The 27,874-nt window shown below is 49.7% G+C and overlaps 1 protein-coding gene across 5 annotated transcripts in view; it reads right to left on the bottom strand.

Annotated features, from left to right (window-relative positions):
* FLT4 (fms related receptor tyrosine kinase 4) overlaps nt 1–27,874 on the bottom strand; it is a 97,121-nt gene that overhangs the window by 18,721 nt on the left and 50,526 nt on the right. For 2 of the 5 annotated variants that reach the window (XM_054038244.1, XM_054038245.1), the window contains exons 4-17: nt 25,413–25,525; nt 24,373–24,535; nt 23,248–23,387; nt 21,793–21,964; nt 20,752–20,869; nt 19,648–19,802; nt 18,192–18,354; nt 9,542–9,683; nt 6,129–6,237; nt 3,812–4,171; nt 3,357–3,503; nt 2,097–2,228; nt 1,561–1,667; nt 943–1,078 (exon numbers count right to left, since the gene is read on the bottom strand). In XM_054038244.1, the coding sequence (XP_053894219.1) occupies nt 943–1,078; nt 1,561–1,667; nt 2,097–2,228; nt 3,357–3,503; nt 3,812–4,171; nt 6,129–6,237; nt 9,542–9,683; nt 18,192–18,354; nt 19,648–19,802; nt 20,752–20,869; nt 21,793–21,964; nt 23,248–23,387; nt 24,373–24,535; nt 25,413–25,525 (2,157 nt within the window). Of the gene's footprint in view, nt 1–942; nt 1,079–1,560; nt 1,668–2,096; nt 2,229–3,356; nt 3,504–3,811; nt 4,172–6,128; nt 6,238–9,541; nt 9,684–18,191; nt 18,355–19,647; nt 19,803–20,751; nt 20,870–21,792; nt 21,965–23,247; nt 23,388–24,372; nt 24,536–25,412; nt 25,526–26,028; nt 26,078–27,874 lie in introns of those variants that run through there. The other 3 variants (XM_054038248.1, XM_054038246.1, XM_054038247.1) reach the window with 3 other exon arrangements.

Below are 27,874 nucleotides of genomic sequence, written 5' to 3'. Positions count from 1 at the left end.
ACCCCTGCCTGGTACATTAGTATTATTATACCTATTTTACAGAAGGAGGCACAAAGAGATTAAGGGCCAGGTTCTCATGCCCGTGCTCCTGCACAATAGCACCTTACTCCACAAGTAGCCACTCTGAAATCAATGGGGCTACTAGTCCAGTAAGATAATACACAGGGTGAGTTGGGGTTGCAAATCTGGCCCCAAGTGACTAGCCAAAGGTCACAGAGTGGGGTTAGAACCCAGGCATCCTGACTGTAATGGCAAAATGACATTCCTGACCCTATGCAGTGTTGTTGTAGCCACGTGGGTCCCAGGATACTAGAGGGACAAGGTGGGTGAGCTAATATCTTTTATTGGACCAACTTCTGACCCTAGCTGAAAGACGGAGCACTGGGAGACTCAGCAGCATTGGTGGTGGCCTTCCAAAGTATTATCAGAGCCATCACTGGGGAATGATTTCATATGAGTTGTCCAAGCTCCTACTCCTCCTCCTAACTCATCACCCAGTGTGGACAGGAGCAGGGCCTCACAGGGAGAGCTACATAGCTCTGAAAGCTTTCACACTGAGATACAGGAGCTTCCAGAGAAAGGATAGCACATATTGTTCATAGAGAGAGAGCAGGGTTCTATAAGGGCCTGGATTTGGGGACCTGGCCACAACAAAAGAGTGACTCCTGAATCCCAGTAAAACAGGGGCCACAGAAAGCAAGGGAATACAATCCAGAAATCCACAGTAGGTCCCAGGATGGTGGCCAAGGAGAGACAAAGAAATCTGCCAAGCATAGCTGAGCCAGGAAACATTTAAAGGTAGAAGGCAGTGGTCCTGAAGCCAAGGAGGTAGTGGACACAGAGAAGGAAAGAGCGAGAAAGCTGGAACCCAACCATCAGACGCAGCCAAGAGGCTCGCATAGCAAGGCCCTGTCTGTCCTGTGGCCAGCAAAGAGCTCTCACCTAGCCGGAGTCGCTCCCGTGGGAATTCCCACTTGCTGGAGTCATAGGGCAGGTATTCACACTGCTCCTCCAAGGGAACCTCTCCGGGGTCCATGATGATGGACAGGTAACCGGTTTTGATGTCAGCGTGGGCAGGCTGCAGGAATCAGCAAAGAGGGGGTGTGACTAGGCAGTTCCGCACTAGTTCCAGTGGGGAGACGCTTACACGGCTCCGGTTCTGTCCTACCCCCTTGTGCTGTGACCTGACTCCCTTGTTTTCTGGCACCACAGAGTAGGTTTAATCATTCTGAACAGGGGCTTTGGGGATCCCCGCCATTTTCCCTCACCCCCTTTGTTCTGGGTCCTCTTCTCCAATGCCAAACACCATTCTGCCTCCTTCTTTGTGGCTGCTGTGAGCCCTGTACTTGGAAGGGAGCCAGTCCAGAGCACCATTCAGTGATCGTCCTGCCAGCAATGCTAGAACTAGGGACATGCTGCAGTGGTTTTGCGGATCACCTTTGCAGCTACGCCTCCCACCCGGAGAAGCAAGAGCCATGTGAACTCACATCTCCATCTCCTCTCTGCTCTCCACCCTCCCTCCCTGGTGCCACACTGCGGGGGCAAAAGCAGACAATGTACCCTTTTGATGTTGCAGAAGATGAGGATGAGGAGGATCCAGAAGAAGACAGCGATGACCCCGGTCCCAATGAGGATCACGATCTCCACGTTGGTCCGGTCATCGGAGCCTGCAGAACAGGAAGGGAAATTGCCGAGTCAGAGAGATGCTCATTCTCCACCTCCTGTTCCAGCCTGCCCCATCCTCATCATGCACCCCAGAGTGTACTGTGAGGCAGGTGTTGGAGAAGGTGCGTCTGTGCCTTCCCTCTCGCACAGGGCTGAGCACAGGAGAGTAGCAGACGCTGTTGTGAGAGCCCTGTTCCCTCTCTGGGAGGAGGGCTGCGCTGCCCTGCGGGTACCCAAGCTTGGCCTAGAGCTGCCCTTGGACTCCTCGGACTGGCACCTTCACTCCAGCAAGATGGAGGGGCCTTCACTCACATCTCCGCATCGGCTGTCTCAGAGCACACAGAAGCAGAGAGGGGCCTTGCTCCTCCTGCTTTGTCTGCACTCCCAGAGTCTGAGGGGATTGTTCCCTGGGCTTGGGATGCTGGCGGTACCTTCCACAGAGACGCTGGCTGAGGAGTTCACGCAGCCCTTGGCGTTGCAGACACTGCACAGGTAGAGCCCAGCGTCCTCTTCTCTCACCCTCTGGATGCTCAGCCTCTGGTTCGAATCCGCCAGGTCAATCCCTGAAAGGTACAGAGGCTAATGGTATCAGTGTGAGCTGGTGCAGTCTCCGGAGGGAGGGGATTCTCATGCCAGACAAATTCAGACTTGAAGTAAAATGCAGCCTTTTAACAGTCAGGGTGATTAGCCTAGGCTCCCCACTGCACATGCCCTCAACTAGCTAGCAAGGTTTTAAACATGGCCGGCCCAGTCGGCAGTAGGTGCAGGATCTGGTCTAACAGCCCATTAGTTAAAAGATGTTATCTAACACGTCACAGAACATGGCCTCTTTTCCTCGTCCACACGTGGCCTCCAACTAGGCTATAAAAAGCCCCTCAGGGCCTGTCTAAGGAAGTGGTTCTAAGCACCCACGGGAACACGCAGGACTCAGAGCACAAGGAACCATTGCAGGGAAAGCGGGGAACGCTCCCATTACTGGCTCCAGTTTCATAGAGCCCTCACCATGTGCACAGCACCATCTATGAAGCCATCCCATTTGGAGCGTGCCCTCTCCCTTGGGTCCTTCTGCACCCTGGCCGAACACAGGCCGGCAAACGTTACTGTTGCTAGCAGGGCTCCTGCGAGTTTCCCTAGAGTGGTGTGAACAAGGAATTTTTTTTTTTGCCATAGAGCTGTGCAGCTAAACCATGCCACAGACTAGCCTCCTCGGTAACCTGCAACATGGCTTCATTACATGACTAAACTGGTCTTCTCAAACCAAAACCTCCAAGCTGTTCAGGGAAAATAAGCCAGAGGCGCCTAGCAGCACCAGTATTTAACTGCCCTAGTATCTAGTTACCCATGCAGCCTGCAGTTTCAGATGGAACACGGACAGAGTCTAACTTGGCTACACCTTGTAATAGTTCAGCAACTCCTGTCTGCACAAGTCTCTGAATAAAGCTTACCAGCTGTGTGTAAGCATGGCATAAATGCAGCTGCACCAGAGCCAGGTCCTAATGCGGTCTGGCTGGCCAATGAGGACACAGTCAAATTGTGGCAGAACCTGGTTAAAAAACATATTCCAGCCCAACGATCTAGTAGCCGCCTTTAAACCAGGGCATGGCAGGGCCAGGATTCAAATCTAGTTTGCCTGACTGTCCTTTGGAAGAAGATTCCCTGACCTCAACTCCACCCTCTTGAACCAACCGTACCTGAAACCTCTTCCACCAGCTTCTCGTCTTTATACCAGCTGATGTCAGGAATGTGAGCGCCATCCACCTTACAACGCATCTCTATCGAGTCGCTGACGTTCACCCATATGTCTGTCAGGTTCTGCTTCAGTCTGGGGACCTCGAGGGCTAAAGGAGCAGCAGCATCCAGACAAAGAGGAGATTAAAGACAAGCAGGAGATTGTTTGCTTTGAAGACCATCTCGGCCCATACAGTACTGGGGAAAGAATTCTAGGGGGTCCTAATATACTGTAAATTTTGAGTATCTAGCCCCTTCTGGGGGAGGCTGAGACAGGCAGTGTTGAGAACTCTCTCATAGCCAGCACCCCTTGCTGCTCAGGCCCTGTGCACCCTTTCCCTGTGCTTCCTTGTGTGCTCCTTGCCCTGCATCGCGCCCACCATCACAGAGTCACTCTGCCTGCTCCCACGCTCCTCACCCTGTACAGAGATGTATTTTTTCTGGCAGTGTTTCTCTCTGGTCTTTCGGTTCTGCACCTCACACACATAGTCTCCCTCCTCCCCCAGGGAGATGTTTGGGATAGTGAGCAGCAGGGCAGCGTCGTTGGAGTCGGGTTCGAAGCGCAGCTCCCCTTGCATCTTGGTCGCATAGTGGTGGACGTTCTTGCAGTCCAGGACGAGGGGGTTGCCTTCCTCATCGTGCAGCTTCGAGAGGTTCAGACGGTACCACTGCAGGTTCTCATAGGTGTAGTTATCCGCATTGCAGCTCATCCTCAGGTCCTGTCCCTCAATGGGCTCCTCCGAGGGCTGGGATTCAATCTCAAATCCATCCGGAATGGCTGCCAGGAAGGCAAGGGAAGGAAACGGATGCGTGACTGAGATTTTAAGGCTCCATGGTGCATCACTGCCTTACAGGGTGGAATCGTCTCCCTGTGCTTAGCACTCTGAGTCCATCTTGTATATAGACACGGATAAAAAAATCCCTCCCCAAAGCACAGTGATAACCTGCATGATGCTGCTAAGAAAATGCTAAAACAAAGAGGAGTCAGAGGCGGTGCACTGAAGGCCTAGGCTCAAATTAAGATTGGGTCACAAATGAAATAAGGTTGCAGGGTCTGAATTTAAGCTTTTGGTGGTTACTTCCCTGGTCCGATATTAAAACCCAGGGTTCTAAACCGCTTCTGCAAAAATGGGTTTGGACCCCACCACTTGCAGGGCCGGCTCCAGGCACCAGCCGAGTAAGCTGGTGCTTGGAGCAGCAAATTGTTCAAGGTGGCATTCTGCCCAATCCTAGGGCGGCACGGCCGCTTTTTGTTTTGTTTTTGTTTTTTTTCTGCTCCGGCCGCCCTGTAGGGGGTGGTGGCGCGGAGGACGGGAGCGCCCTGCAGCAAGCCCGCGTCCTTCCCTCCCAGCCGACCGAAGTGGTGTGGAGCCCTCCCGGCAGGGGGCACGGCGGGAGGGGCCGCGTGGTAGCGCCCCGCTGAAGCCCTGGCCGCCCCCCTTCTCTCTCTCTCCCCCCGCTTCCTCCCTCTCCCCCCGCTAGCCAGGGCACATCTGCAGCGCAGGGAGTCCCCCTGCACCCTGGCTCTGGCCGCGACACGGGTTTTTTTTTTTTGCTTTGCCGTTCTGGCCACCCCGTTTTTTGTTTTTGTTTTTTTGTTTTTTGCTTGGGGCGGCCAAAAAGCCAGAGCTGGCCCTGACCACTTGCACATGCAAACAGGCATTTGTGCATACAAGCTAGGCAAGTGCACACACAGAAGATTACTTGGGATGCAATTACCCAATTTGCCTATGCAAATACATATCTGCATACACAAATACTGGCTGTGTGCGCGCGCAGTGTTGTTATTAATTATTCGGATAGAAACCAACAGTGTGCTGGGCTCTTTGGAGGCAGGCTCAACCCCCAAACAGCATATAACCCACACAGCCCTCAGGCACAAAATCACCATGAAATCCTGTCCAACTCCCAATTTCTACATAGCAGGGACATGGGCCTGTAACAGCATGGGGACTGTGCAAAGGAAGTTTACACAGCATTTCACTGCACGATCCCTAGCTTTAGCCAATACTGTCAGTCTCCAGCTTTTAAAAACTCAACTAGATCAAATTCATCTCTGCCCTGCACCCTCAGAATTCCCCAAGGCTCCTGCCAAGTGTCTCAGGACCCGAACGCAAACCAGGAAGGGTGAAGTTACCCTATAGAGCACTAGAGGGTGTTGTTGCATCAGACACACCTGAGAGTTGCAGGCTCTGACTTTTACGATTATTAAAGAATAAGGTTGTGAATTCTCCACTCCAAAGTAGGCAGGATAGTGTAAGGAAAGAGGATTCACAATCAGTGACTAACATACAGAGTCCCAGAAGATGCTGACATAGGCACCGTTTTTCAGTATTGAATTAAAAAAAAGATAACCTGCAGCAGTGACCAAGCTGGTTTCTCCCCATCTATGCCTGCCTAAAAGATAATGACATTTTACTTTAAATGCTAAGTTTGCTACCAGGATCTGTGCCTTTGCCAGCTGGATATTAGCCTTCTTCAGGACTCTTTGTGTGGGATTACATCTCCATTTAACATGGAAGCCGAAGCTAGTGCAGAATGCAACTGGCTTGCTGAGATGAATTTCTGATTCTGAGCACATGGCACCAGTTCTCTGGGCTCTGCACTGGCTGCCTCAGGGTTTCCAGGTGGAGTTTGAGGTTTTGACCTATAAAGCCCTAAGTGGCTTTGGGAACTGCCTATTGGAGGGACACAAGATAGACAGACAGACCTCCCTGGCATCTGGTGGTACTCACTGGTCACATAGAAGTAGATGAGCCGTTCATCTCTACCCACTTTGTTGGAGGCAACGCACTTGTACATGACGGAAACATTGGCTTCCTGGATCACCAGTTTGCTGACCGTCTGATAAAGGAAGTGAATGTCAGAATGAATGATGGTGAGGGGAGAGACAGGATCTTCATGGCTCTCAGGCCGACAATGGGACAGGCAGCAAAACACAAACAGCAAAATCCTCCCTCCTTCCCCCCCCAAAACCTTAAAGTGCTGTTCTACTCTGAACAGTGATTGTGCCCCTTCCTATTCCGCGTACTGCTGTTGACTCTTGTGACAGTACTACCTTTTTGCTGATTTCCACTCCTGTTAGCACTGCAAAGCCTCCGTGGCTAACAGAGAGTGAGCAGGATTCTCTTGTGCATCAGACACTAAACTCCAATCAGTCATACAGGGAGCAAGCCCACGGAGGGCTATGGAGACAATGGGACAAGCAGGTGTCCCTGAGCGCCCAATACGGCCTGCCAAACCTTTATTCCGGGTGACAAAGAGTGAGAAGGAAAGAGCTCGGTTTGATTCCCAGATCCCAGGTTTAGTTTGCAGGACTTGCAGTTGGGAAGAAAAAATCTTTTTATTTGTAAATTGAGCACATCTGAACATGACACACCTCCGTATCATTTTACGGCTGCGTCTCAGAGCAGAACAGTACTTTGGCCCTCATTCAAGAAAGCATCCCTCTAAAGGAAAGCCAGAAAGCATGTGCTTAAAGTCCCGCTGAAGACAATGGGACTTGAGAATATGCTTAAAGTGTTTTCCTGAAGAGGGTTCGTTACTATCAGGAGAAAATCAGGGGTATGAAAACATTGTGCATCAATCATTTTAGAGCCTGCTGTAATTTTTTCTCCATTCTGTAAATTCCAAGCTTTCATTTAAAATTCTTCTTCCTTTCCCCATTGCCAAGGTACAGCCAATGCAAAGTAAGCAGATGTGCTGCTGTTCTGTTAGTTCAAACTTAAAGTCATAGAGTTTAAGGCCAGAAGGGACCAACAGATCATCTGGCTGACCTCCTGTACATCACAGGCCACCAACACCGGCACCTACACACTAAGCCAGCAACTGAAATTAGACCCAAAAATTACAGCCCACAGGAGATTAGACTATTATGTGCCACCGGCAGAGAATAGGAGGGAGAGAGGTGCACCAGTGGCTGAGGCCCCTGTAACGGCAGGGAAATGTCTCCGGGAAGACAACAGCAAGTAACACAAAAGGTTGGAATTCACTCTTTCTCCACCCTATTCACCTCATTCAGGTGTGAACTTCAAAGCTGCGTGTTATGAAGTGCTTCCCATTCAAAAGACATTGCAGCATGAAGCCTGGGCAATTTCCTTCCCCCCATTCTTTATTTGAAAACAACACGATAATTAAATGCAAAAAACTACGATGCAATGTCTAAAATGAGGATGAAAATGCAAAAATTAAAATGCTGACAACAAAAATAATTTGCCCACACTATGCATCCTGTACATTTTATAATATTCATTTTGTGATCTAAATAATAATATACTAAGCTAGGTAATTAATCAGAATAAACAGGTATAGAAAATACTATACGTCTGCAACATGACCGAGTTAACATTATTGGAACCTTATGTGTTGCATTTTCTGACATCTTGTGTTTTTTGCTCTGCAGCCATAATTTTGCATGAATGTAGGGATTTTTGCATTTCTTCTACGTCTTTCTGTATAGACTGGATTATCCTATGCTGAACACATCATTGCACATATTGGCCTTTTTAGCCAATTTTTACACCACCACCTATGACCTGATAACTGAAATCTGACTGGAGGTTCTCAAACTGTGACCTGTGGACCACCCTGGACTTGAGAGTCCTTCCTGAAGAATGAAGAGTGAATCCAGCAGTCAGAGTTAGGCGGTTCAGAAGGGAGGTGGGTCCCTCACAACACCTCTCTCTTAGGGCCCCGCAGAATAACTTGTAGGAGACAACTTTGGGGACACAACTTCCCACCACAAGCAGCAAAATTCTCTCCTCCCAGAGTTTTGGTAACTCCTATGGGGCTTCACTGTCTGACTTAGAACTTTGGAATATTTACATTTAAAGTTATATCTAACTAGCTGGGGAGTGGGGAGGAAGAGGTGAAGAATGCAAGGGATAGAGGAGGAAAGAAGAAGGGGAAAGAAGGAAAGGAGGAGGAGGAGAAGAGCAGAGGAATGAAGGACCTAGATGGTATAAGAAAAGATGAAAACTATGCTAAGAGGCTCCAGGCTCCATGACCATCTCCCGATACACCTGTTGGTCACCAGTTCACGCTCCTGTTTCTGGTGTGAACACTCAACCATTAACTCTGACTCAGAACTGCTCTGAGCAGATGCATAGGCAGCATCTTCCCGTCCACCGCCCTTTCAGTCGCAGTGACGGATTCCTGGCTGGGGCCTTGGAACAGGAAGTGACTTTGGAGGTGTGTATGAAAACAGGAAGTGACTTTAGGAAGTTGGGAGCCATTTGTTTGTTCTCGAGCCTGCATTGCTCTGTGTGTGTTTGGTGTCGAACACTCTAGCCTTGAACAGGAAGTTAGTCATGAAGGAGTGCACAGATCACTGACACTTATGGCTACCGGGGGATGGAAAGAAACGGCTATTGAATGCTGGCCATGCTTTTATAGGGCAACACATCAGAAAGAGGGAGAGATGTCCCTTCGAGAGAGGAAATGCGCTGCGAGAGCCAATGGAATTTCTTGGACTCCCAGGGGCACCTCCTGCACAAACACATTTTCATTCACAAAGCAGCAATGGACTCAGGCCAGGATTTCTACACAACCTTTGTTCCCTGGCTCTTCCCACAACCCACACAAGCAAGTGACATGCACCACTGAAGGCAAGCATTTTCCTGGGATGTTCAGAAGTTTCCCCATCAGCCCTGACCCCCATTCCCTCTTTCTCGGGGGGCTTGGTGACTAGTCAGCAGAATTTGGCTGATTCCCCCCCCAAATTAACTGATTTGTTCCCACTTTTATATCAGCATTCTGCTTCTAAGAAGCAATGTCCGTGTGTGGGATTGAAGGGAGGGGAGTTCGAGGCACAGAGTGAGGTAGGAGAGAGGCCTGTCTCTGGGGCTCAGTCCAAGTCCAAGGGAAACCATTCTCTCTCCAGCTTGGTTTGGCAGAGACAAGCTGGAACTGCATGTCAGGCAACCAGGAACTACCCCAGCCATTTGACGATACTGCCTGCATCTCTCTGTTTCTCAGTCCCCTCTCTCCTGGTCATTGACAGGGCTGGTACTTTTATCTCACAGCTTAATTCTTAGCAGACACATGGGCATGGCTTCTCATTATTCTGTGATCACTAGCCAACCTGATGCTGTTAGAGTGCTCCCACATGACGAGCCCAGGCCATGGGGATACAGAGAAACAACCTCACCTTATTTCTTCCTTCCACAGACTCTGTCCAGGTGTCGATGCTCTCAATGGGGTTCTTGGCATCCTGCGGGGACACGTCCTCCCAGTCCTTGCACTCGGGCATTCGGTCCCGCTGATGGCGCCTTGCTGCCCGATGCTTGCTACTGCTCACCCGACAGCCATGCGAGAGAAGAGGGGAGGGGAGAGAGGGTGCTCGCTGAGAATGAGGCCAAACGGTGGCACTCCTCTCTGCAGGGTGGGGACTGAGAGCTTGCATGCTCCTTTCGTTGGAACCAATAGGATTTCCCGGGACGAGGAAAGCTCTCCCGGCAGCAATACTTCACACGTCCATGGCGCTTTGCACCTGAAGGCCAATGGCACTCCCGTGAGCTAGTAAGTGGATAGTTCCTCCTTAGATGGAGAAACTGAGGCAGAGAGAGAGAGAGGATGCGACTCTTAGGCTCCTGGCTCCCAGGCCACTGCCTTCACCACAAAATCATCCTTCCCCCCTAATGATGGAGGAGAGGGTGTAACAAGGTGGCTTGCCCTTGAACTGGGGCACCTGGGACTCAGCCAGCCCTGATTACAGGAAAAGTAACATTTGAGTCAGCAGCAAGCAACAGAGGGTCCTGTGGCACCTTTGAGACTAACAGAAGTATTGGGAGCATAAGCTTTCGTGGGTAAGAACCTCACTTCTTCAGATGCAAATTCCCTAAGAAGAGCAGCAGGTGGGTGCAGTAAGGGCGAGGGTGCTCAGGAAGGCGAGACCTGAGAACACGTAGCAGCTGCTGCAAGGAACAAGACTGGCGCCTGCAGAGACTTTGAACTGTGCCTGGCTCTGGGAAAGAGGGCTGGGGACCCCCAACAAAGGAAGAGAGACATTGAACTGGTGTTGGGGCATGGAGGGACAGTGTATACTGAAAGGGACTAAGTGAGACCAGGATAGGTTTTAATTTCTTGGTTAAGGGACCCCATGAAGGAGACAATGGGTCGGAGTCAGGGCCGGCGCTTTCATTTAGGTGACCTAGGCGGTCGCCTAGGGAGTCAGGATTTGGGGGGGCCGCATTTTGCTGCCCTTGGCGGTAATTCAGCGGCGGGGGGTCCTTCCGCGCTCCGGGTCTTCTGCGGCAATTCTGTGGCGGGTCCTTCACTCACTCCAGGACCCGCCGCTGAAGTGCCCCGAAGACCGGGGGCGCGGAAGGACCCCCCGCCTTGGGCAGCAAAAACCCTTGCGCCGCTCCTGGTCGGAGTGCTGCAGAGCGACCTCTAACCACGAGGGACGCAGCCAGCCCTGCTACGGTGGGAACAAAGGCCAGTCATTTGTGCCATGCTCAGTTTCTGGCTCTGTTCCGGTTTACTTTGCTCTGTCGCGAGGCCTAGATCCATAGTGTTTCTTCTGAGCCTGATTCACAGCACTGAGGGTGTAAAAGTCACCACATGGCTTGGGTAATGTTAGTAGATCTTCCAGCCCTGCAGGGAGTGCACCTGGTTAACCCAGGGGAAATGTCTCAAACATTTAGGCAGCTAAAAGAAACAGGACTGAGAGATTCACCTTGGCACCAGAGCCTCCAGGTTATTACCACTGATGCCAGGGGTACAGGGAAGGGAAGGGAGAGTTCGGTCTTTGATCCTCCAGGAGTGCAGAATCCAGTCCTCATACGGAACCTGAATACAAACTGCAGTGTGTGTTTCAGAAATGCATGTGCACTAGGGCATGCGGTGAGGAGGTCAGGAAGTGGAGTGGAGCGTGTGTTGGGAGCCAAAGTGGGGGATGGAGGATCCAGGGCCATCCATGGGGTTAGGCACAGGGATGTCTGCTCGCTGCCTGCAGGAGCGGGCGCTGCACTGAGAGTGAGCAGTGGGAGTCGGGGGTGCCAGGAATGAGGAGCAGGGAGTATCCACTGTCCATGCAAGGGACGGGGTTCTGCCCTGTCTGCTGGTAGCACAGGGCAGAGTGCCCTGCAGTGTGAGTGCCCCAAGGAATCAGGGACAGGGGGCGTCTGCTGGTAGCACAGGGCAGAGTGCCCTGCAGTGTGAGTGCCCCGGGGGCAACATCAGGAATCTGTGTAAACAACAGGAAGTCAGGAAGAAGCCTCCTGCATCCTCTGGAGCTGCACTAAGCAGAAACATTGCGGCCTTGGGAGACAGTGCTCATAATTCATCAGCCCCTCTGCTTCCTGACAGGGCCACCGAGTGCTCACATGCTATTGGAAATACACTGGTTTCCTCACCAGTGACAGCAGAACCTTTGTGGCCTAGGTGTCTGTGTCGACGCCCCATTTCCTCCATGCTCAGTGACTCTGCCTCGCTCATGTTCTGTTCTGTTGGCTCCTTTCTCCGTGTGTCTCGCTAGACGCATCTCCACTAAGTCGATTCCCCTCAAATGTTCTCCTAGTGCAGTTCCACTGGTGGAAGCAACAGCAGGCGCACTGAGGTCAAAAAGGCAGCTGGGGCCCCTGGCTGTTTAACCACCATGTCATCTGCTCTGAACAGGGTTAGATAGGGGTAAACATACCTGGGCCCTGTCTACAGTAGTGCACCCACCACTGCTCTCACTAGGATACCTTTAACTCTACCGGGAAACTTTGCAGAAGAAAGTCTAACGTAGACAGGCCCGCTCACTGATTCTTGACCTTTACAACCCATCCCGTGGAGGTCCTGTATTCTAGAGACCTTTCTTCAGCCAAGCAAGGCTGAGATTCTCCTCAGAACCTCACATAGCTCCTACTTCGGCCAGTGGGTCAATGCCACAGTGGAGGCACTCTTATGCCCCGCAACCTGAGCACGTGGCTTCTGCAGGGTTCCCAGCCCCTACCGCTCTGGTTGCAGAGTCCATACATGGCAGGCTGCTTCTGGAGGAGCACATTTCCTGCATGTAATGACCCACGGTGCTGTATGACTCTGCGCTACAAAGTGCCATCCAGATGTGGCCATTCACACAACAGCCACAGTTGGTCTGTTTGGTTCAGTACAGTTTTCTAACCAACTTTCTGTGGCCTTCTCCTCCCGGCTTTCCAGGCAGAGTGAGCTCAGGTGGGGAGAGCTGGCAGATGGAGAAGGGAGACAGAGCCTCAGAGACATCTCTTCCTACCTACTCTGTGCCAGCTGAGAAAACTCTCTGCACTTAAACACTGGAAAGCCACAGAGATTTGGCATTCTCTCCAGAAGTCAGTAGTCCTTTGTCCTTTGTGAGTAAAATGTCACCACCCAGTGCATATCCAGGGAATAGCGTCTGCGCTGCTCATTAGCAGTGTGTGGCTTCAGAAAAAAAGACAGGTGGGTATATTGTGTGGTTTAGGTGAAAGGCCGAGATTACTTTGAGGGTGAATTTTCTGTGTTGTCTCAACGAACTCTTAGCCTTATAGATAATTGTGTAAGGTGGATCAGTCATAAGGTGGATCTTGCCTGCATCGTCACTGCGCTTAACGGCTGGAGGAGATTGAGGTCGTCCTGGTATCAGCACCTTCAGAAGCAAACTTCCTTCATGTAAAGAGAGATCACTTACCGCCTTGTACAGGAACTGAAGTTCTTTGAGATGTGTGGTCCCTACCTGTATTTTACTGTGGGGTACATATGAGATGAGGAAGTTTTTTTTGCGGGGGAGGGAGGGAGGGAGGGAGGGAGGTGACTCAATGGTGTAGCCAAAATGGATGATGCAGAGAACCATTTGTCTGCTATCATTCACCAAGTCTGGGAAAATTGGGCTAGGTGGCCATCAAATTGGATGTCTAGGTAGGTAGGAGATGGCATCCGAGTTGGTTTGCAGCTCTCAAGGGTCTCATCAAAAGTATCTCTTATTGGGAGGTTGTGGTTGGAAGGAGGAGTATTGTGTTTGGTTCTCTGCATCCTCTGCTGCTTCTGTGGTGGTTCATATCTGCGTTGGTAGTAGAAGGCTTGTGGTAGTGATTTAGGCTTGTAAGGCTGTCTATCATACTTGCTCTTCAGTGCTGACCTATGTATATACCTGGGGAAAGAAGGGTTGCCCTTGAGTCTTTCAAGACTCATTAGTCTTTCCGGTAAATAAGTTATACCCATAACAGGGTGAATCCTCCACAGTGGATTGAACTTCCCTGGGGAAACCTGAGGAGAGCAGTCAAGATTTGTGACACATAATGATAGCAGTCGCCATTGACCTTGAAGCTGTCTCAGCTGAATCAACAGCAGCCCGTAGAGATGTTCTAGCCACCAATCTACTCTCCTCAAGAGATAATGGCCTGAAATTGCGCCCTGTTCTCCTGAGGAAGCTTGTCTTTGAATTCCGACAGCTTTGAAGAGTTAGCAAAGACATACTGTCCTGTGACAGCAAGGCCTGGTTCAGAACTGCAGGCTGGTGGATGCAAACTCCTTCCCTCTGAGGCAGTCCAAACGTCTGGCCTCTTTCCCTGAGGGGTACTGTTTCCTACTCTTTTCAATGACAGCCTGAACCACCAAAAGAGTTTGAGGCAGGATGAGTGAACTAAAACTCTGCTCCCTTGGCTGTACTTCTTGTCTGCCCTCTTAGGAGGAGGTGCACATATTGCTGGAATATGCCACACGACTTTGGCAGACTCTAGGATGGCTTGATTAACAAGGAGCACTACTTCATTAGGTCCCACGGTCCGTAAATATCTGCAGCCTGTGAGGTAGCCTCTGGATTTCCTCCAGAGGAATCTGGAGAGAGTCCATAACTCTCTTCAACAGATCTTGACACTGTGGTCATCTGGTGGAGGCGACGAGGCCATGGCAACCACCTCATCAGGAGATGATAATGGTACTCCTATTGGGACCATCAGTACTGCTGGATCCAGCTCTTCCTTCTCCTCTCCATGGGTTCCTGAGGGAGGTCTGGTTGATCTCTGGAGGGGGAGGGATGGTGTGATTCACGCAGAGACCACTCTGATTCAGAATATTGCATTTATGAGTCTCATGGTCCCGAGTACAGCCAATGAGAGGGATCCAACATAGGTTGAGGAGGTCCCCAAGGTATAGGGTATCATGGTCAGGGTGTGGGGGCACCCCATCTTACAAGGTCATTGCAGGTCCAGGTGATTCTGGATCCTCTATCTGGGCTCACTTCTCTCACTGGAGGTGATGTCAGTCCTTCCCCCATGTCAGATTCCCCCAAAGAGGAAAATGCGGCCTCCTCCAATGGTGGTGCTATCGGTACCATTGATATGGAAATACCTCGCCTGTTAGAAGGAATCGGGGATTGACCTGTCTTGTAGAGTTCGTGGAGAGATGGTGTCAGAATCTCCCTTGTAAGGACTGGGTCCGATAGGAGGGAAGATTCTGGATCTGGAAGGATTATGATATCGTGTGGAGTAGTGCACCTATCACCAGTCATCGGGGTGTGAAGAGTCTTCTCTCTGTGCACCTTTAGAGCTGGCATAGAACGGCCCTTGGAAGCCAGCATTTCCTTAGGTGAGCGTGTCAGTACCGACGGTGCATGGGCTTTGTGATGCTGGCAGACCAGACGCCAGCTCATGCCAAGGTCCAGGTTCTCACTGAACACTGATAAATGCACAGCTGGAAACCAGTCTGGTTTATCTGTGGGTTAGTATAGTTAAAATGGATATTAGCTTAATAAGAATGTGTTAGTGTTTAGACTTTATGGAATGCTCATAGGATACTGCTTATAATCTCTGTATCCCATGGTAAAAAGTTATATTGAGGGTTTGCACTGTAATCCTCTGTAATTGTGTAACTCACCAAACAGGAAAAAGAAGCATTAATTAAGGTAAAGTGCTTGTTTTGCACACAAGATGGCTCATTGACGGCAAACAAGGCATTGTGTAACAAAGGACAGAGACCTTGTTGATTGCATTCCTAACTCTCTCCAGGAAGGGGAAACATGAACTCATCCCATCATCTTGGAATCTGGGGACTAAAACGTCCCTGACAAGGAGAAACTTGGTCTCTTTATGCTGTCTAGACTCTGAGGGTCAAAGATTCCTAAATGTAAGCAAGAGATCCCCATGCTACCTGGCATGGGTCAGTCCTGAAGGACGCTTAGACCTGCTTATTATAGACGTGTCTATAACTTTTATAAATCGAAAACTGTAACTCATTTGTGTGCGTGTTTTTCCCGTTTTAACCTCGTACATAATTCTTTTATTTCTGTTCTCACTTAAGAAATGTTTAGTTAGTTTATTACAGGATTGGCTACCGGTGTGTCTTTGGTTTGAGATCTGAGTACAAATGACCTGGGGTAAGTGACTGGTACTTTGGGACTGGGAGTAAACTGAATATTGGTGTGATTTTTGGTGTAAAGTGACCACCTATCACATAGTGCAGCTTGCCTGGGTGGCAAAATAGCCTGGAATGGCCAAAGGGACTGGCTGTGAAACTAGGGTAAGACTGTCACACTGCTTTAGGAGTTCACACTTGATACTGGGTTGGTGAAACCTAATTATAGAATATACAACCACTTTTTGATTTCTGCCCTGCTTTTTGACAATCTGCCCCGAGGCTGGCACACATACTCGTGAGCCACTCCACACAGCATGACAAGGTTCTTAGTGTTTGATCTTGTCAGGTACCGGTGATTGTCCCGTCCTTGACTCATTTCTCTCCTTGCTTGGCACCAATGGTCCCACTCCTGTGGTGGTGAGGTGGAGGGAACCCTTATTCTTCATATCACGACTCCTATGGGTCCTTGAGCCTCCTGGAGCCAGGCATGAAGAATCATCCAACTTAGAAGGCATTGGCGATGCAGCCCGCCTTGTAGAGGTGGGGGATTTCTCTTTAGGCTTTTGAGAGGGCTCCCTGGTCTGGTGGTGAGCCTGAGAAGAGGAGTCTTTGGCTCTGTCTTTGCTCACCCCTCTCTCAGAAGTGGTAGTGCAGGTGGAGTGCTCCTCAATGCCTCTGCCCACTGTACAGGTGGCTCTGCTCGGCCTGGATCAGACTGGGGTCTCATAGCACACTCCATGAGATGTTTCCTAAATCTGAACTCCGGCACTTGCCGGCTTTGGCTGGGAAAGGAGCGGCAGATACGGCACTTAGCTTCTCTGAGGCAACATAGGCACCTCTGACATTGGTTGTCACTGACCAGGCAGGACTGTGGGTAGGACATACAGTTCTTGAAGCCTGGAATCCCAGGCATAATGTGTGTCCTGTACTGGGAGTGTGTGTGTGTGTGTGTGTGTGTGGGGGGAGAATCCTGAATTCTAACTAACTAAACTAACTCTAAAACGAATAGCTAACAACATTTATATTTTACAGTATTTACAGATTCGATGTTAGAGGGTTAGCTCCGGGAACACGGGAGGGTTATGTCTCAGACCATGTGGCGGAAGAAAGGAACTGGAGAGGCGGTCCAGAGCACAAAGAGAGGAAGAGTGCAGGCGGAAACGAACAGACACGGCTAGCAAAAATCTTCCTGTCTCAGGCACCTGGAGCACGCGTGTACCTCACAATGGAATACACATTGGGACCAGCACTCCAAGAGGAATAATGAAATTCTCCTGCTCCCCCTAGCAACATGAATTGAAATGAACACATCCAGCAATGCAGCATCCGGGTCGCTAGGACACAGGTCACCTAAGCAACAGGTGTCTCCTCAATCAGAGCCCCCTCCTTCCAGTACCCAGAGCTCTGCAGTAAGGGTCCAGGGACATTTGGGGCTGCCCTTCCTAGCCCTCACAGAGACAGCAGCTGTTTGACTCCTCTTTAGGATGTTTCTTTTCCCACTTCAGAGGTTAACCACTTAGATGCCAAACTGAAACACCACAGACTTCTGACTTTGACCTTTCTAATAGGAGACATACAGGAAGCCAGATCTGATTCTAGATTCTGCATAAGTCATTGGTCACTAATGCTTATCACCTGTAAGATGCTGTGTTGGTGTTTGCCCCTCAGAGTAGAAATGAAGCAAGAGAAAGCCCTTTGGTTTCCTAGTACTTTGTATTTCGCTGGCCGACTGCAAAAGCAGCATGATCTAGTGGATTTCACCAGACAGTGGCTCTGCCATGGGCTTATGGTGTGGCCTTGAGTGAGTCATTTGGACTCTCTGTCTCAGTTTCCCCGTCTGTAAAATGGGATAATAATACTCACCTGCCTGACAGGGATAATGTGAGGATCAGTTAAGGTTTGTAAATTGTTAGGTCTTATTATGGCAAATGTCGGAGTGTTGACAGGTCCGTGACCGCACCGGAAGCACTGGAAGTAGGTGGATGAGGAGTCAGGAGAAAGTTCCTCAGGCTCTGTGTTAGAGGCTGTCAGGGGTTAGATTTATGACACATCAGGAATGCTCCAAAAGTCTGTTTCAGGTAGGCTCAGCATCTCTTCTGAATGAACAAGCTGAGGAAGCGCCATATCCATCGGATATGCAGATTTCACCTCAGTGCGTCACAGGCAAATGCTGGACTGGAGCGTTGTGCCCAGCAGATGGTGAAACTGAGCCACAGGGAGGTGAAGTGATGTAACCAAAATCACTGAGTGACTTAGTTGGGAATAGAACCCTGACTCCCTATGTTAACCGGCAAACAACACTGCCTTCCCCCAACCAACAAACCACACCCAACACGCGCTACGCACCACTCAAATCTGCAGCCAAATGGCATAGCTTAGTTTTGAGTGGCTACTGGCTCCGTGTATACTGAATAGGCCCAAGGCCTTCTTCTGAGTGATATGACTGGGATCTTGGCACCTAGCACTAGGAAGCCAGGGCCGAGATAGTGAGGAAGAGCACTTACAGGCTACGTCGTGAGAACATCCGGCAAGGACTCCACGGCCTCCACTGCCACTGGATCACTTCTGGTGCTGGGATGCCATAGACTGTGCAGGTGAGGGCCTGGTGGCTCCTACGGGAATAGATGCTTGGGGAAGACGCTTCCTTCTCGTGGATGTGCGGAGGAACTGAAATCAGCAGAATGACAATATTTGTAATCTGGCATCAGCACTGCAGTCCCTTTTGCTGAGTCGCCACACCCAGACAGAACATCCTTCCTGTTCTGGGTTATAAAAAGACAGGTCACCAGAACACCCTGACTTTCAGGGCAACTGGGTCTAGACGCAGTGACCTGCTGGGAGGCTCCAGGTGGTGCGATGAATTAAAGCAACAGTCTTTAATCTGTGGAGCTCTTGGGCCCACTGTAGAGGTGCTGTGCAAGCAGGGGTAAGTTATACTTAGCAACATTTAAAGCAAATTCTTCCTCTACAAGACTTCACTGGTGTGACTGTCCAATTACTGCATGTATCAAAGCAGCTCCTCGCAGTCCTGCACCCCAGTCCATTCGTGCCTGTACCTCTTAAGCCTCACTTTCTCAGTTACAGTGGATGCCAAAAATACTTTAATTAGGGTTAGACCATCCCCACCCCTCACATCCCAGAATTCCATGCTCTGCCATGTTGTTTCCATATTGCAGGGATGCACGAGGGATCACATTCATCCCTGTTGTAACTCCACTGAGGTCCATGGAATTGCATCGGGGTAAATCTGGCACAAGTACCTTGGGGAACATGAATATAAACCCCAGGTATCATGTTTCTATTCTGCCCTGACACAAAGTCCTAGTCGTAATCAGTGTCACTCACCATCCTCCATCAGCTCTTCCAACAGGAGCTTTTCTAAACCAGATCAAAGAGACAGCTGCAAAGGCCAGCACATCAGCATCAGAATTTAGATGTGCATGAAGACAAGGAGGATTGTTCATGGAAAAGAGGTCCCCTTCCTTTTCTATATTTCTCCATGTTCAGTGACAGAGAAATCTTTGATGATAATAATACCTCGCTCTTATCTAGCACTTTTTGTCAGTAGATCTCAAAGCACTTTAGAAAGGGGATCAGCATTTTAGAGATGGAGGAACTGAGTCACAGAGATGGGAAGTGACTTGCCCAAGGTCACCCAGCAGTGGCAGAGATGGAAATAAAGCCCAGGTCTCCGGAGTTCCACTCCAGTGCTCTGTCCACTAGATCACACTGAAAAGGCCACGTGTCATTATCTAGCTACAATTGGTGGAATGGGGAAAGAGGAGAGGTATAAACTTTGACTGCTACAGAATAGTGACATCCCCTGGTGAATTAAATACAACGGGTTAATGATTTCAGGGGAGTTACTCCAGGAATGGGTTTGGCCCACTGGGTCTAAGAACACCAGGAAGGTCTCTTGGCCAGTTGCCTCCTGCCATTTTCTGCCTTATCCTTCCTTACCATTGACTATTAACTGGAGGCTAATGCGCTCTTCCAGACCAGCCAGCCTGTTCCACAGAACTAAGGTGTAAGTCCCGGAGTTCTGTTCTGACACGTCTTTGATCTGCATCGAATAGGGAGATTGCTTGTTGGGAATTAACTTGCCGTCCTTGTACCTGAGGGGAAATAGAGAGCAAATGCATATACAGAGAGGTACGGTCCTACTGAAATATAGTCAGAGGCCTGCAGGCATTAATGCGGAAGCCCTCTGGCAGCAAAATGTGCTCAGAGGGCTTCGGTCACTAATGCAGGAGCCCTCTCAGAGGGGACTTACCAGGTTTCCCAAGAAAACAAGTTAGGGGGCAGCTCGCTGTCCTAGAGGTAAGAATGCTCCAGGTCAGGATGGGTGTAAAATACCACCACTGGTGTGAGTGGAGAATTCTGGTTGTTAGCCTTTTACACCTGCTTGGCACTGGTGCAATTGGTGACAAGTGGAGAATCAGGCCCTTGGCCTTTCTCTTCCAGGCTGCAGCAGCGACCCCAGCTGGCTGGTCAGGAGAGAGGCAGCACCAACGGAGCTCACAGGGGAGTTTACTTCGGCCCCTCTGCTCAGCGTAGACCGGAATCTTTGCTGTCTACGTGCCAGGTTCCAGGACCTAACCTACCGTCCCCTCTCCCACCGCCCCACTCCCAACCCCAGGAAGGCCTCTGCCCTGTTGTGTGTGAGGGCAGGTGTTGCACAACAGCAGGGAGCGCTGGGCAGCCCTGTGGGTGCGGGTGCGGTGGGAGGAGAAAAGCGAACGATGAGAGAGCAGAATGTAGCCAAAACCAGAAGACTGCATGCGAGGACCAATTAGGAAGGTTTTCTTCCTTGGTTGGCTGCCAGCTGGTTGGGAAAGAGCTAAGGGAGAGCTTTTCCATCAATAGAAATTGCTGGGATCCTCAGGCCAACCGTATTAGCCAGCTCCTTCTGCTGCAGAGTGGCATAGGGATATCTCCCCCCCCGCAAGGAATTTCCGCAAGACCCTTGTTAACCCCAACCCCCCTCCCACCCCTTCCCTATTCCCCCCTCTGTGAAGGATGGGCATGAAGGCTGGGGGACACAGGCTAAGAAAGGTGGCTTACCATTGGAACTCTGGCGGGGGATAGGCGACCACCTTCACTGGCAGTTTCACGACTTCATCTCCTGCTGTGGCTTCTATCACTGGGCCCTTCCTCCACTCCACGTTGATGAAGGGCTTCTCTGTAAAAGCAGGGGCATGCAGACAGGTGATAAGACAAAAAGGGTGTGTGAGGGGAAAGCAGAAAGAGACTTGTCAAGCTGCTGAGCTGTCACAGAGGCAGAGATGTCACTTGCCCAGCAACCTGAGAAGGAGGTTGCACTTTCTGAGACATTCATAAAACTGTACCTAGCTCTTTTTTCACACGTTTCATCAGCAGATCTCCAAGAAGGTTAGAATCATTATCCTCATTTTACAGATGGGGAAACAGTCACAGAGAGGTGAAGTGACCTGCCCAAAGCACCCAGCAGGCTAATAGAAAGCCAGGAATAGAACCCAGGTCTTCTGAGTTCCACCCCAATGCGCTATCCACTACACTACACTACCCTGCCTCTTCCATAATGTGATGTGACTGTGCGTCTCCAAGCACCTTTGTACACGTGTACGCTTGTCTGTGAACGTGTGTGGCTACACGTATACATCTCTGCAGCGTGCATTCGTACGGGGGTGATCCTACCCCCATGATCACATGGGCACTGTGTGGTGATGTGCAGGCGCATAGGCGTACTTGTAATCTATTGCCAAGGACGTCTCAGCTCAAGTGAGTGTTTGCCTTGCAGTGAGGTTCATGCTATTTCACACCCAGCTATCCAGACATGGGCACAGAGCGGTTGAATGACTTACTGCATGGGGGTGAAGGGAGGGTCACATACACTGAGTCTGTAGCTTAGCCGTTACTGGATTCCAAGGGTCCCAGGGTCACGGGGATCCTCTAACCTCTAGATCGCACGCGACAGGCAATGCTTCAAAAATAGCTCTCCGGCGTGTTAGTGAACAAAACACCTCCTGATAATTTTTAGAATTCTCTTCTCCTTGGCTATCTGTTTTTGGTCTCTCTCCCACTGCCCCACCCCTGCTATCTTGACAAAGCAGAAACCCATTGTACCGTGCACAATGACATCGATGCTCTCCTCGAACGTATGCTCCCCATTGCTGGCCATGCACACGTATTTCCCCAAGTCCTGCTGGCTCACGTTTTGGATGATCAGGATGCTGGAGAGCTCAGTGTGGGTCTGCTGGGAGCGCCTCTCGGGCAGCTCAGTGACAGCCCGGTGCATCTGCCAAGAATAGGTGGAAGGGGGTTAAAAGATAAGTCAAGGGAACAGACACAGTTTGGATGGGTTACATGTGAGGCTCCAGGAGCATGCAGTATTCCTCAGTTACTTCTTCCCGAGTCATTGTTTTAAAGATGGGCAGCGCCAAGAACGGCTTCAGCCCTTGAATCATGATAGGGCTGGCAAACAGCCATTCCTATGGGCCTAGAAATACATGTCATAGTCTTGTAACAGGTCCTTTGTTATCACAGGCTCCACTCCAATCTGTAGGCCAGTAGCCTGGGGCAGAGCGTAATCAGTCCGCAGAGCCCCCTCACTACAGTAATTCCTTGAAGCCCACAAGATGATATCACCCTTGAATAACATTCTGCAGAGAGAAATCTGGTTTGTGGCTATTCTTCCTGAAAACCTGCTCCTCTGTAGTTAAAGTTACCACAAGCTAGCAGTGGGCTGCCAGAATTGGTAAGCATCTCAACAGACAAGTGGGTCTCGCATTCCCTGTCCTCCTGCCTCCCATATTTAACCTCCGTGTAAATAATTGATTGGATGTCAAACTGACAAACAGCAAAGCCGCTTTAATGCAATAGGCCTGTTACAGCAAAAACTCAAGAGGAATACGGTGCGGTGCCTTTAAAGAGAACACCTGCTAAAAGAATCCGCTTCCACCAGGAGGGAAAATGCGCTTGATCAAAGGCGGGATTTTGCTCTCAGGTACAGCACTGTAAACCTGGTGTAACTCCATTTAAGTCAGGAATGTTACTCTGGCTTTGCAGACATGAAAATGAGATGATCGTTTGGTCTGACAATGGCTAACACAATAAATACGGTGAAAGGGATTGTTATTTTTTGGGGTGGGAGAGAGGGAGCAAAGGTTCTTTTGTTAACTGGCTTCTGCTGTAGCGTGGCAAAATGGGAACGTTGGTGGATAGCCACCTAGTCACACCATCAAAATGGGATGCCCTGCTTCAGCCAATGATGTCACAGCACAATTGGTATCTAACTCTCACTGACAGCTCTGAAGGAGGAGTTTACTGACTGGCAAACCCCTTCCCAGCTCACAAATTGAGATGGGAACAGGAGGAGCGTTAAGCTTGGGGACCACGCATCCTGCTTATCGGCCACTGATTTCTTTAACGCAGCACAGAAAGAGTAACTGAACTGCCTAGAGAGGCAGGTCTGAGCAGATGTCCTGTAGAAACAGCCAGCACAGATTGTTCCCTAAGGAAAGAGGTTTGGGGGAGAGGGGGGGGGGGAGTATCTGAGGGACAGAGGAAAGTTACATGTACCTGTTTTCCAGGATAATCCCACTGGAAGTTTACTCCAGCGTTAAACTCAGCCCACACTGTGCAGTTGAGAACCAGCTTTTCTCCCACTAGTAGCTCCATGGCCTTCTTCGGAAACAACTGGATGTCATACAGCTCATTCCCTGATATAAAGAAGGTGAGAAAAATACATCTCTAAGCTAAAGAAATGCTATTAACTTTTTGACACTGAGATCTGGAACTCTCCATACAATGCACATCGGCTGCCGGGGCTTGCAGTTCAGCCCAACCCACCCTCCCTTCACCTCCCTGTCCCTGGGTTTCGCTTCATTCTATGGACATCTGCGCCTGAAGGGGGCAGTGATGGGTAAAGCAGCAACACCGAAAGGAAGGACAAAGTGACCTTTCTCCACGTCCAGCGCGGCCTGGTCACTGACTGTTACCAATGCAGACCGTTGTAAGGGGATCATAGAGTGCATGCTACAGCCTGGAGTGCCGCATATACACAGAACAGCTTGAATGCTATAAATCCAACATAATATCAGATAGTACAGACTGCTGGGCAAGGCTAGTGCCATCACACTCTGCCGAGACTCACCTCTAGAACACAGGATTTGAGAACTGCAGCGCCATTAAAACTGCCCCGTTTGCACCTAACCGAATCTCTAAGGGTCAGATTCTGATATCCTTCAATTGAATAATACCTTACTCCATGAGTAGTCCCACTGAATCCAATGGGACAGCTTAAGGAGTAAGGTGCCACTCAGTGTAGTAAAGGTATCGGGATCTGGCCCCTTAAGTGGTCATTGAAAAGACGCCTTTCTGAATTAGAAAAGGAGCCATTCAGATTGCATGAGGAGTTCCTCACTTTCCTAAGCATCAGTGATTCCAGGTTGGGTGGTGTGTTTTGGGTCACCAAGAATTAATTAGCAATGAAATGTTCCCAAGTGGACTCTGAAACCCACCCACATTAAAACGAACGGGAAAGTTCACCACTCTGCTAAGAACTTATCACCGCCTGCCCATTTGCAGCCTCACCAGTACATCCGGTCATTTCTCTCTCCAAGTTATCGAGAGGAGAAAACTTGTTTTCTTTTTCCACTGGGAGCTGAAATTCTAGAGCGACCTGCTGCCCTGCTCCAGCCTCACCTGTGACGTGCACAATGAAATAATTGGACCTGAAGAGTTTCTTGTCAATGATGGTTTCACACTGAACAAACAAGGAGTCCTTGATCAGGTGGGTGGGGACCAGCATCCCCTTCTTGTTGTCCCAGAGAATCCTTCTCCCGTCTGGGTAGATAACGGAGCTTGGCTGCAAAAAGCAACAGTTTGCAAACTGTCTGCAGAAGTAAATGGTGGCATTCCCTCATCAACCCCCTGTTTTCCAAGGCTAACACATTCCATTTTTGTTGGCTGGGCAGAATAAATGCAGCATCACGCCACACTGGACTCCTGCCCTCTCTCCCCCCAACTCTTTTTCCTATAGGAATCCCAGCATCCTCTGCTGTCTGGGAAGTGACCATAAAAGTATCCATGCCGTTAAGCTCACAGTCTGCAGAATGGGACTGGAACTTCCAGGAATGGAAACAGATAGTGATAACTAAGGAAATTGCTGCTGATTCCCCAAACATAAGCCCAAATGGGATGAAGGCTGACCTCATGTGGGGTCCTTCCCGGGCAAGGGAAAGGCCCCTGGCCCCCAAAGTGTCCCAGGAGGCCTTTGCACAATAGTAACACTCATCCTGGAAGGATGTATTAGCATTGTAAAAAAGTCACAAAGCAAGCTGATAATAGAGTTGTTTTTAAACAGCAGTCCCCACAAGTACAGGCGCCCGTCCCTTGGGAACACTGACCACCAAGGGTATTTGAAGACCAAGGAGCTAAAGGTAGCAGAGACAACAAGGAACAGGTATGAATGCTAAACAAAGATTTTACAACTTCCCTGTAGGGGAGCAGATCTAGCAGGAAACCCACAGGCCATGCTGCAGGGAATGCCCAAAGCAGCTGGTCAGCAGAGCTTGGGTCAACACATAAAATGAGGAAGCCGGCGGCTTGCATTTTCCATGGAAAACCCACCCTGTGCATTTCCCAGCTCCTGCAATGTCTATTCTGCTCCTTCTCAGCCAATTAAAATGTATAATAAAGGAGATATTGTCTATACAGGAGCCTCATGCAGGCAGGTCTCTTACCAAGAACAGGGTGATGTTAAGATCTGGGATGGATACCAAGCAGGGCACCCAGGTGTTCCCTTTCTTGTTGATGAGGAGTGTTTCAGGTCTGTTGATAAAGGGTTGCTCGAAATCTGAGAAAGAGAAGTGAAGAAAAGAAAGAATAAACAGAGGCAGGAGAAGAACAGAAGGGGGAGAAACAAGAAAAAGGTGAATTTCAGGCATTTGTTAACCCAGCAAAAGCTTGCCAGAGGTAGCGCTGCTGAGCCAGACACCCTGACTATTCAGGGGCTGGAAAGTTTAAAAGACTCCTTGTAATTGAGACTCGGGTGACTTGCCACTGAACAACCTCTCAGCATCCAGCAGACAAGAAAAGCAACTTGGTAGAGGCAACGGAATCTCTGAAATTCAGGCCTGGCCTGCAATTCATCTTCTGATATCACCATGAGCCTCCTCGTTATAGGAGACCGCACCCTTCATCCAGCCAGTCAGGGTTGTCCATGTTGGGTGTCTCCGCTCAGCCCAATTGCCACGGCAGTGGAGTGGTTTTTTTTTAATTTTTGTAAATTTAGGACGTTACCTCCCCACCCCCCGCTCTCTACAGGTTTCTCTTTCTGGGCCCTTGGTTCAAATCTACCTCAGGGGACTTTGTGAAACAGGCTCTTCTTCGCCTCAGTTCAGTCCCTGGCCGGCTCTTCCCCTAACACCTAAATGGCTCTGTGTCACTGGGCAGAGCTAGCCGGGATGTGCAGGCCCAGAGTAAAGGCAGCCAGCACGACCTTCCGGCCCGAGGAGGAGGTGATCTGCAGCCCAATGGCATGCAGATGTCATCCTGTGGAGATCCCGCCCGGTAGATAAACAAATGAGCTGAGATTTCCAGGGCTTCCACCCAACTGCCTCTCAACTTTCACAAGCACAAATATTGACAGGAAGAGCAAAAACACCAAGTACACAGAATTAATGTTTGAAGCTGTTTAATAAATGCAGTTTCTTAGGCAAAGCCCGTCAGAGCCACACAGGATCCTAGTGAGGGCCTCCAAAGGAACATCCAACAAACAAGCACCCCATGGAGGGACTGCTCTCCCTGTTCTGCTCAGCATCCTGCCTGCATCAAATGAGAGAAGGTCCAAAATGTCAGGGACACATCTAACCACTAGCACATACAGTGCTTCCAATGACATGTGGGGGGTCCATTTCTGTAGCACGGATAATGTTTTCTATAAACACCGTTTCATGACTCAGCATTTCTGATGTCACTCCAAACAGTGGGACTGGATAACTGGATGATCAAGCAGACTGGGAATGGGCTACAGAGACTTTCACCTCTAAATCATCAATTCAAATCCAGCCAAGGGCCACAGTGAGAGAGAGCTGACAGCAGCTGATGCCTGTTTGCTGGCATTATTTGGTTGCCATTATTATTTGGATTGTGGTAGCACCAGTCATGGACCAGGCCCCCTTTATGCTAGGCGCTGTATAAACATAGAACAAACAGATGATCCTGGCCCCAAAGAGCTTACAATCTAAGTAAAAAGATAGAGATTCCCAACAGTGTCTAAGATGTGTTATTTGCTCTTCCCTCCACCCATATTTAGAATAGGAAATAACAGATGTAACCGTGCGGTATCCATTGGCGAATGTTGACTTTTAAATGGCAACCACTGTACTATGTGTGCAATAAGTTCTAGTGGACATGGGATCACATAATAAAATCCATTACCACAATTAGGCCTCTTTTGAGCAGTCTCAATCATAACAAAGTCAATGTAACTCACACAAACACCATGTGGCCACTGTCCTCCTCGAGCAGCTAGTCCACATACACAGATGCTACAACTTTTGTCTCGCAGAACCCGTGTTTTATAGTTTGGGCAGTAGGGACTTGTGCTTTTAAGTCCCAGGGTCAATCCCAGGATACCTTAACAAGAATTGAAGAGGCCTAGAGACCAAACTCTCTTCTCATCCCTAATAGGTGTTCTCCTACAGGACTCACCGGCAGGGGCAAGGTGGGAAGTTTGCACTGCTACTGCTCATGCACTGAAGCACAGGATTTTTCTGTTGCCCTTACCAATACAAGAACTTTGCAGTGTTTTTCTCCCATGAATTTCTTTGTTGTTAAATGCTCCTGCCAAAAGGTTCCATTTTAGGGGTTACTTCATCGTTGTGGCTTTATATAATAGTGCCTTCAGGAAACACATGAAGAATAGCCACTGATGTTCATATGAAGGACTAAGGCAAGATTAGAATAGGAGACAACTAATATTTGGGATGGGAATTCCTGCCAAGTCTCTTCTGCTGCTGGCTATTGTTGTTTTGAGTTTGTTATGGAAGGATTTGTTCTGAAATATCAGCACCAGCTGCCCAGCTGGGTATTCGGTGCTCTGCAAACACCAGCCGCACACGCTTAATTGGCCACTCTAAATCTAGCCCAGATCCTACGTATCCCGTGTCTAGAATCTAAACTGACCCCAGCGTCACTCCAA

The sequence above is a fragment of the Malaclemys terrapin genome, chromosome 8 (assembly GCF_027887155.1).
Source record: "Malaclemys terrapin pileata isolate rMalTer1 chromosome 8, rMalTer1.hap1, whole genome shotgun sequence".
In the NCBI taxonomy this organism is placed as follows: Eukaryota; Metazoa; Chordata; order Testudines; family Emydidae; genus Malaclemys; species Malaclemys terrapin.
This window is presented reverse-complemented; position numbering and strand designations above follow the sequence as displayed.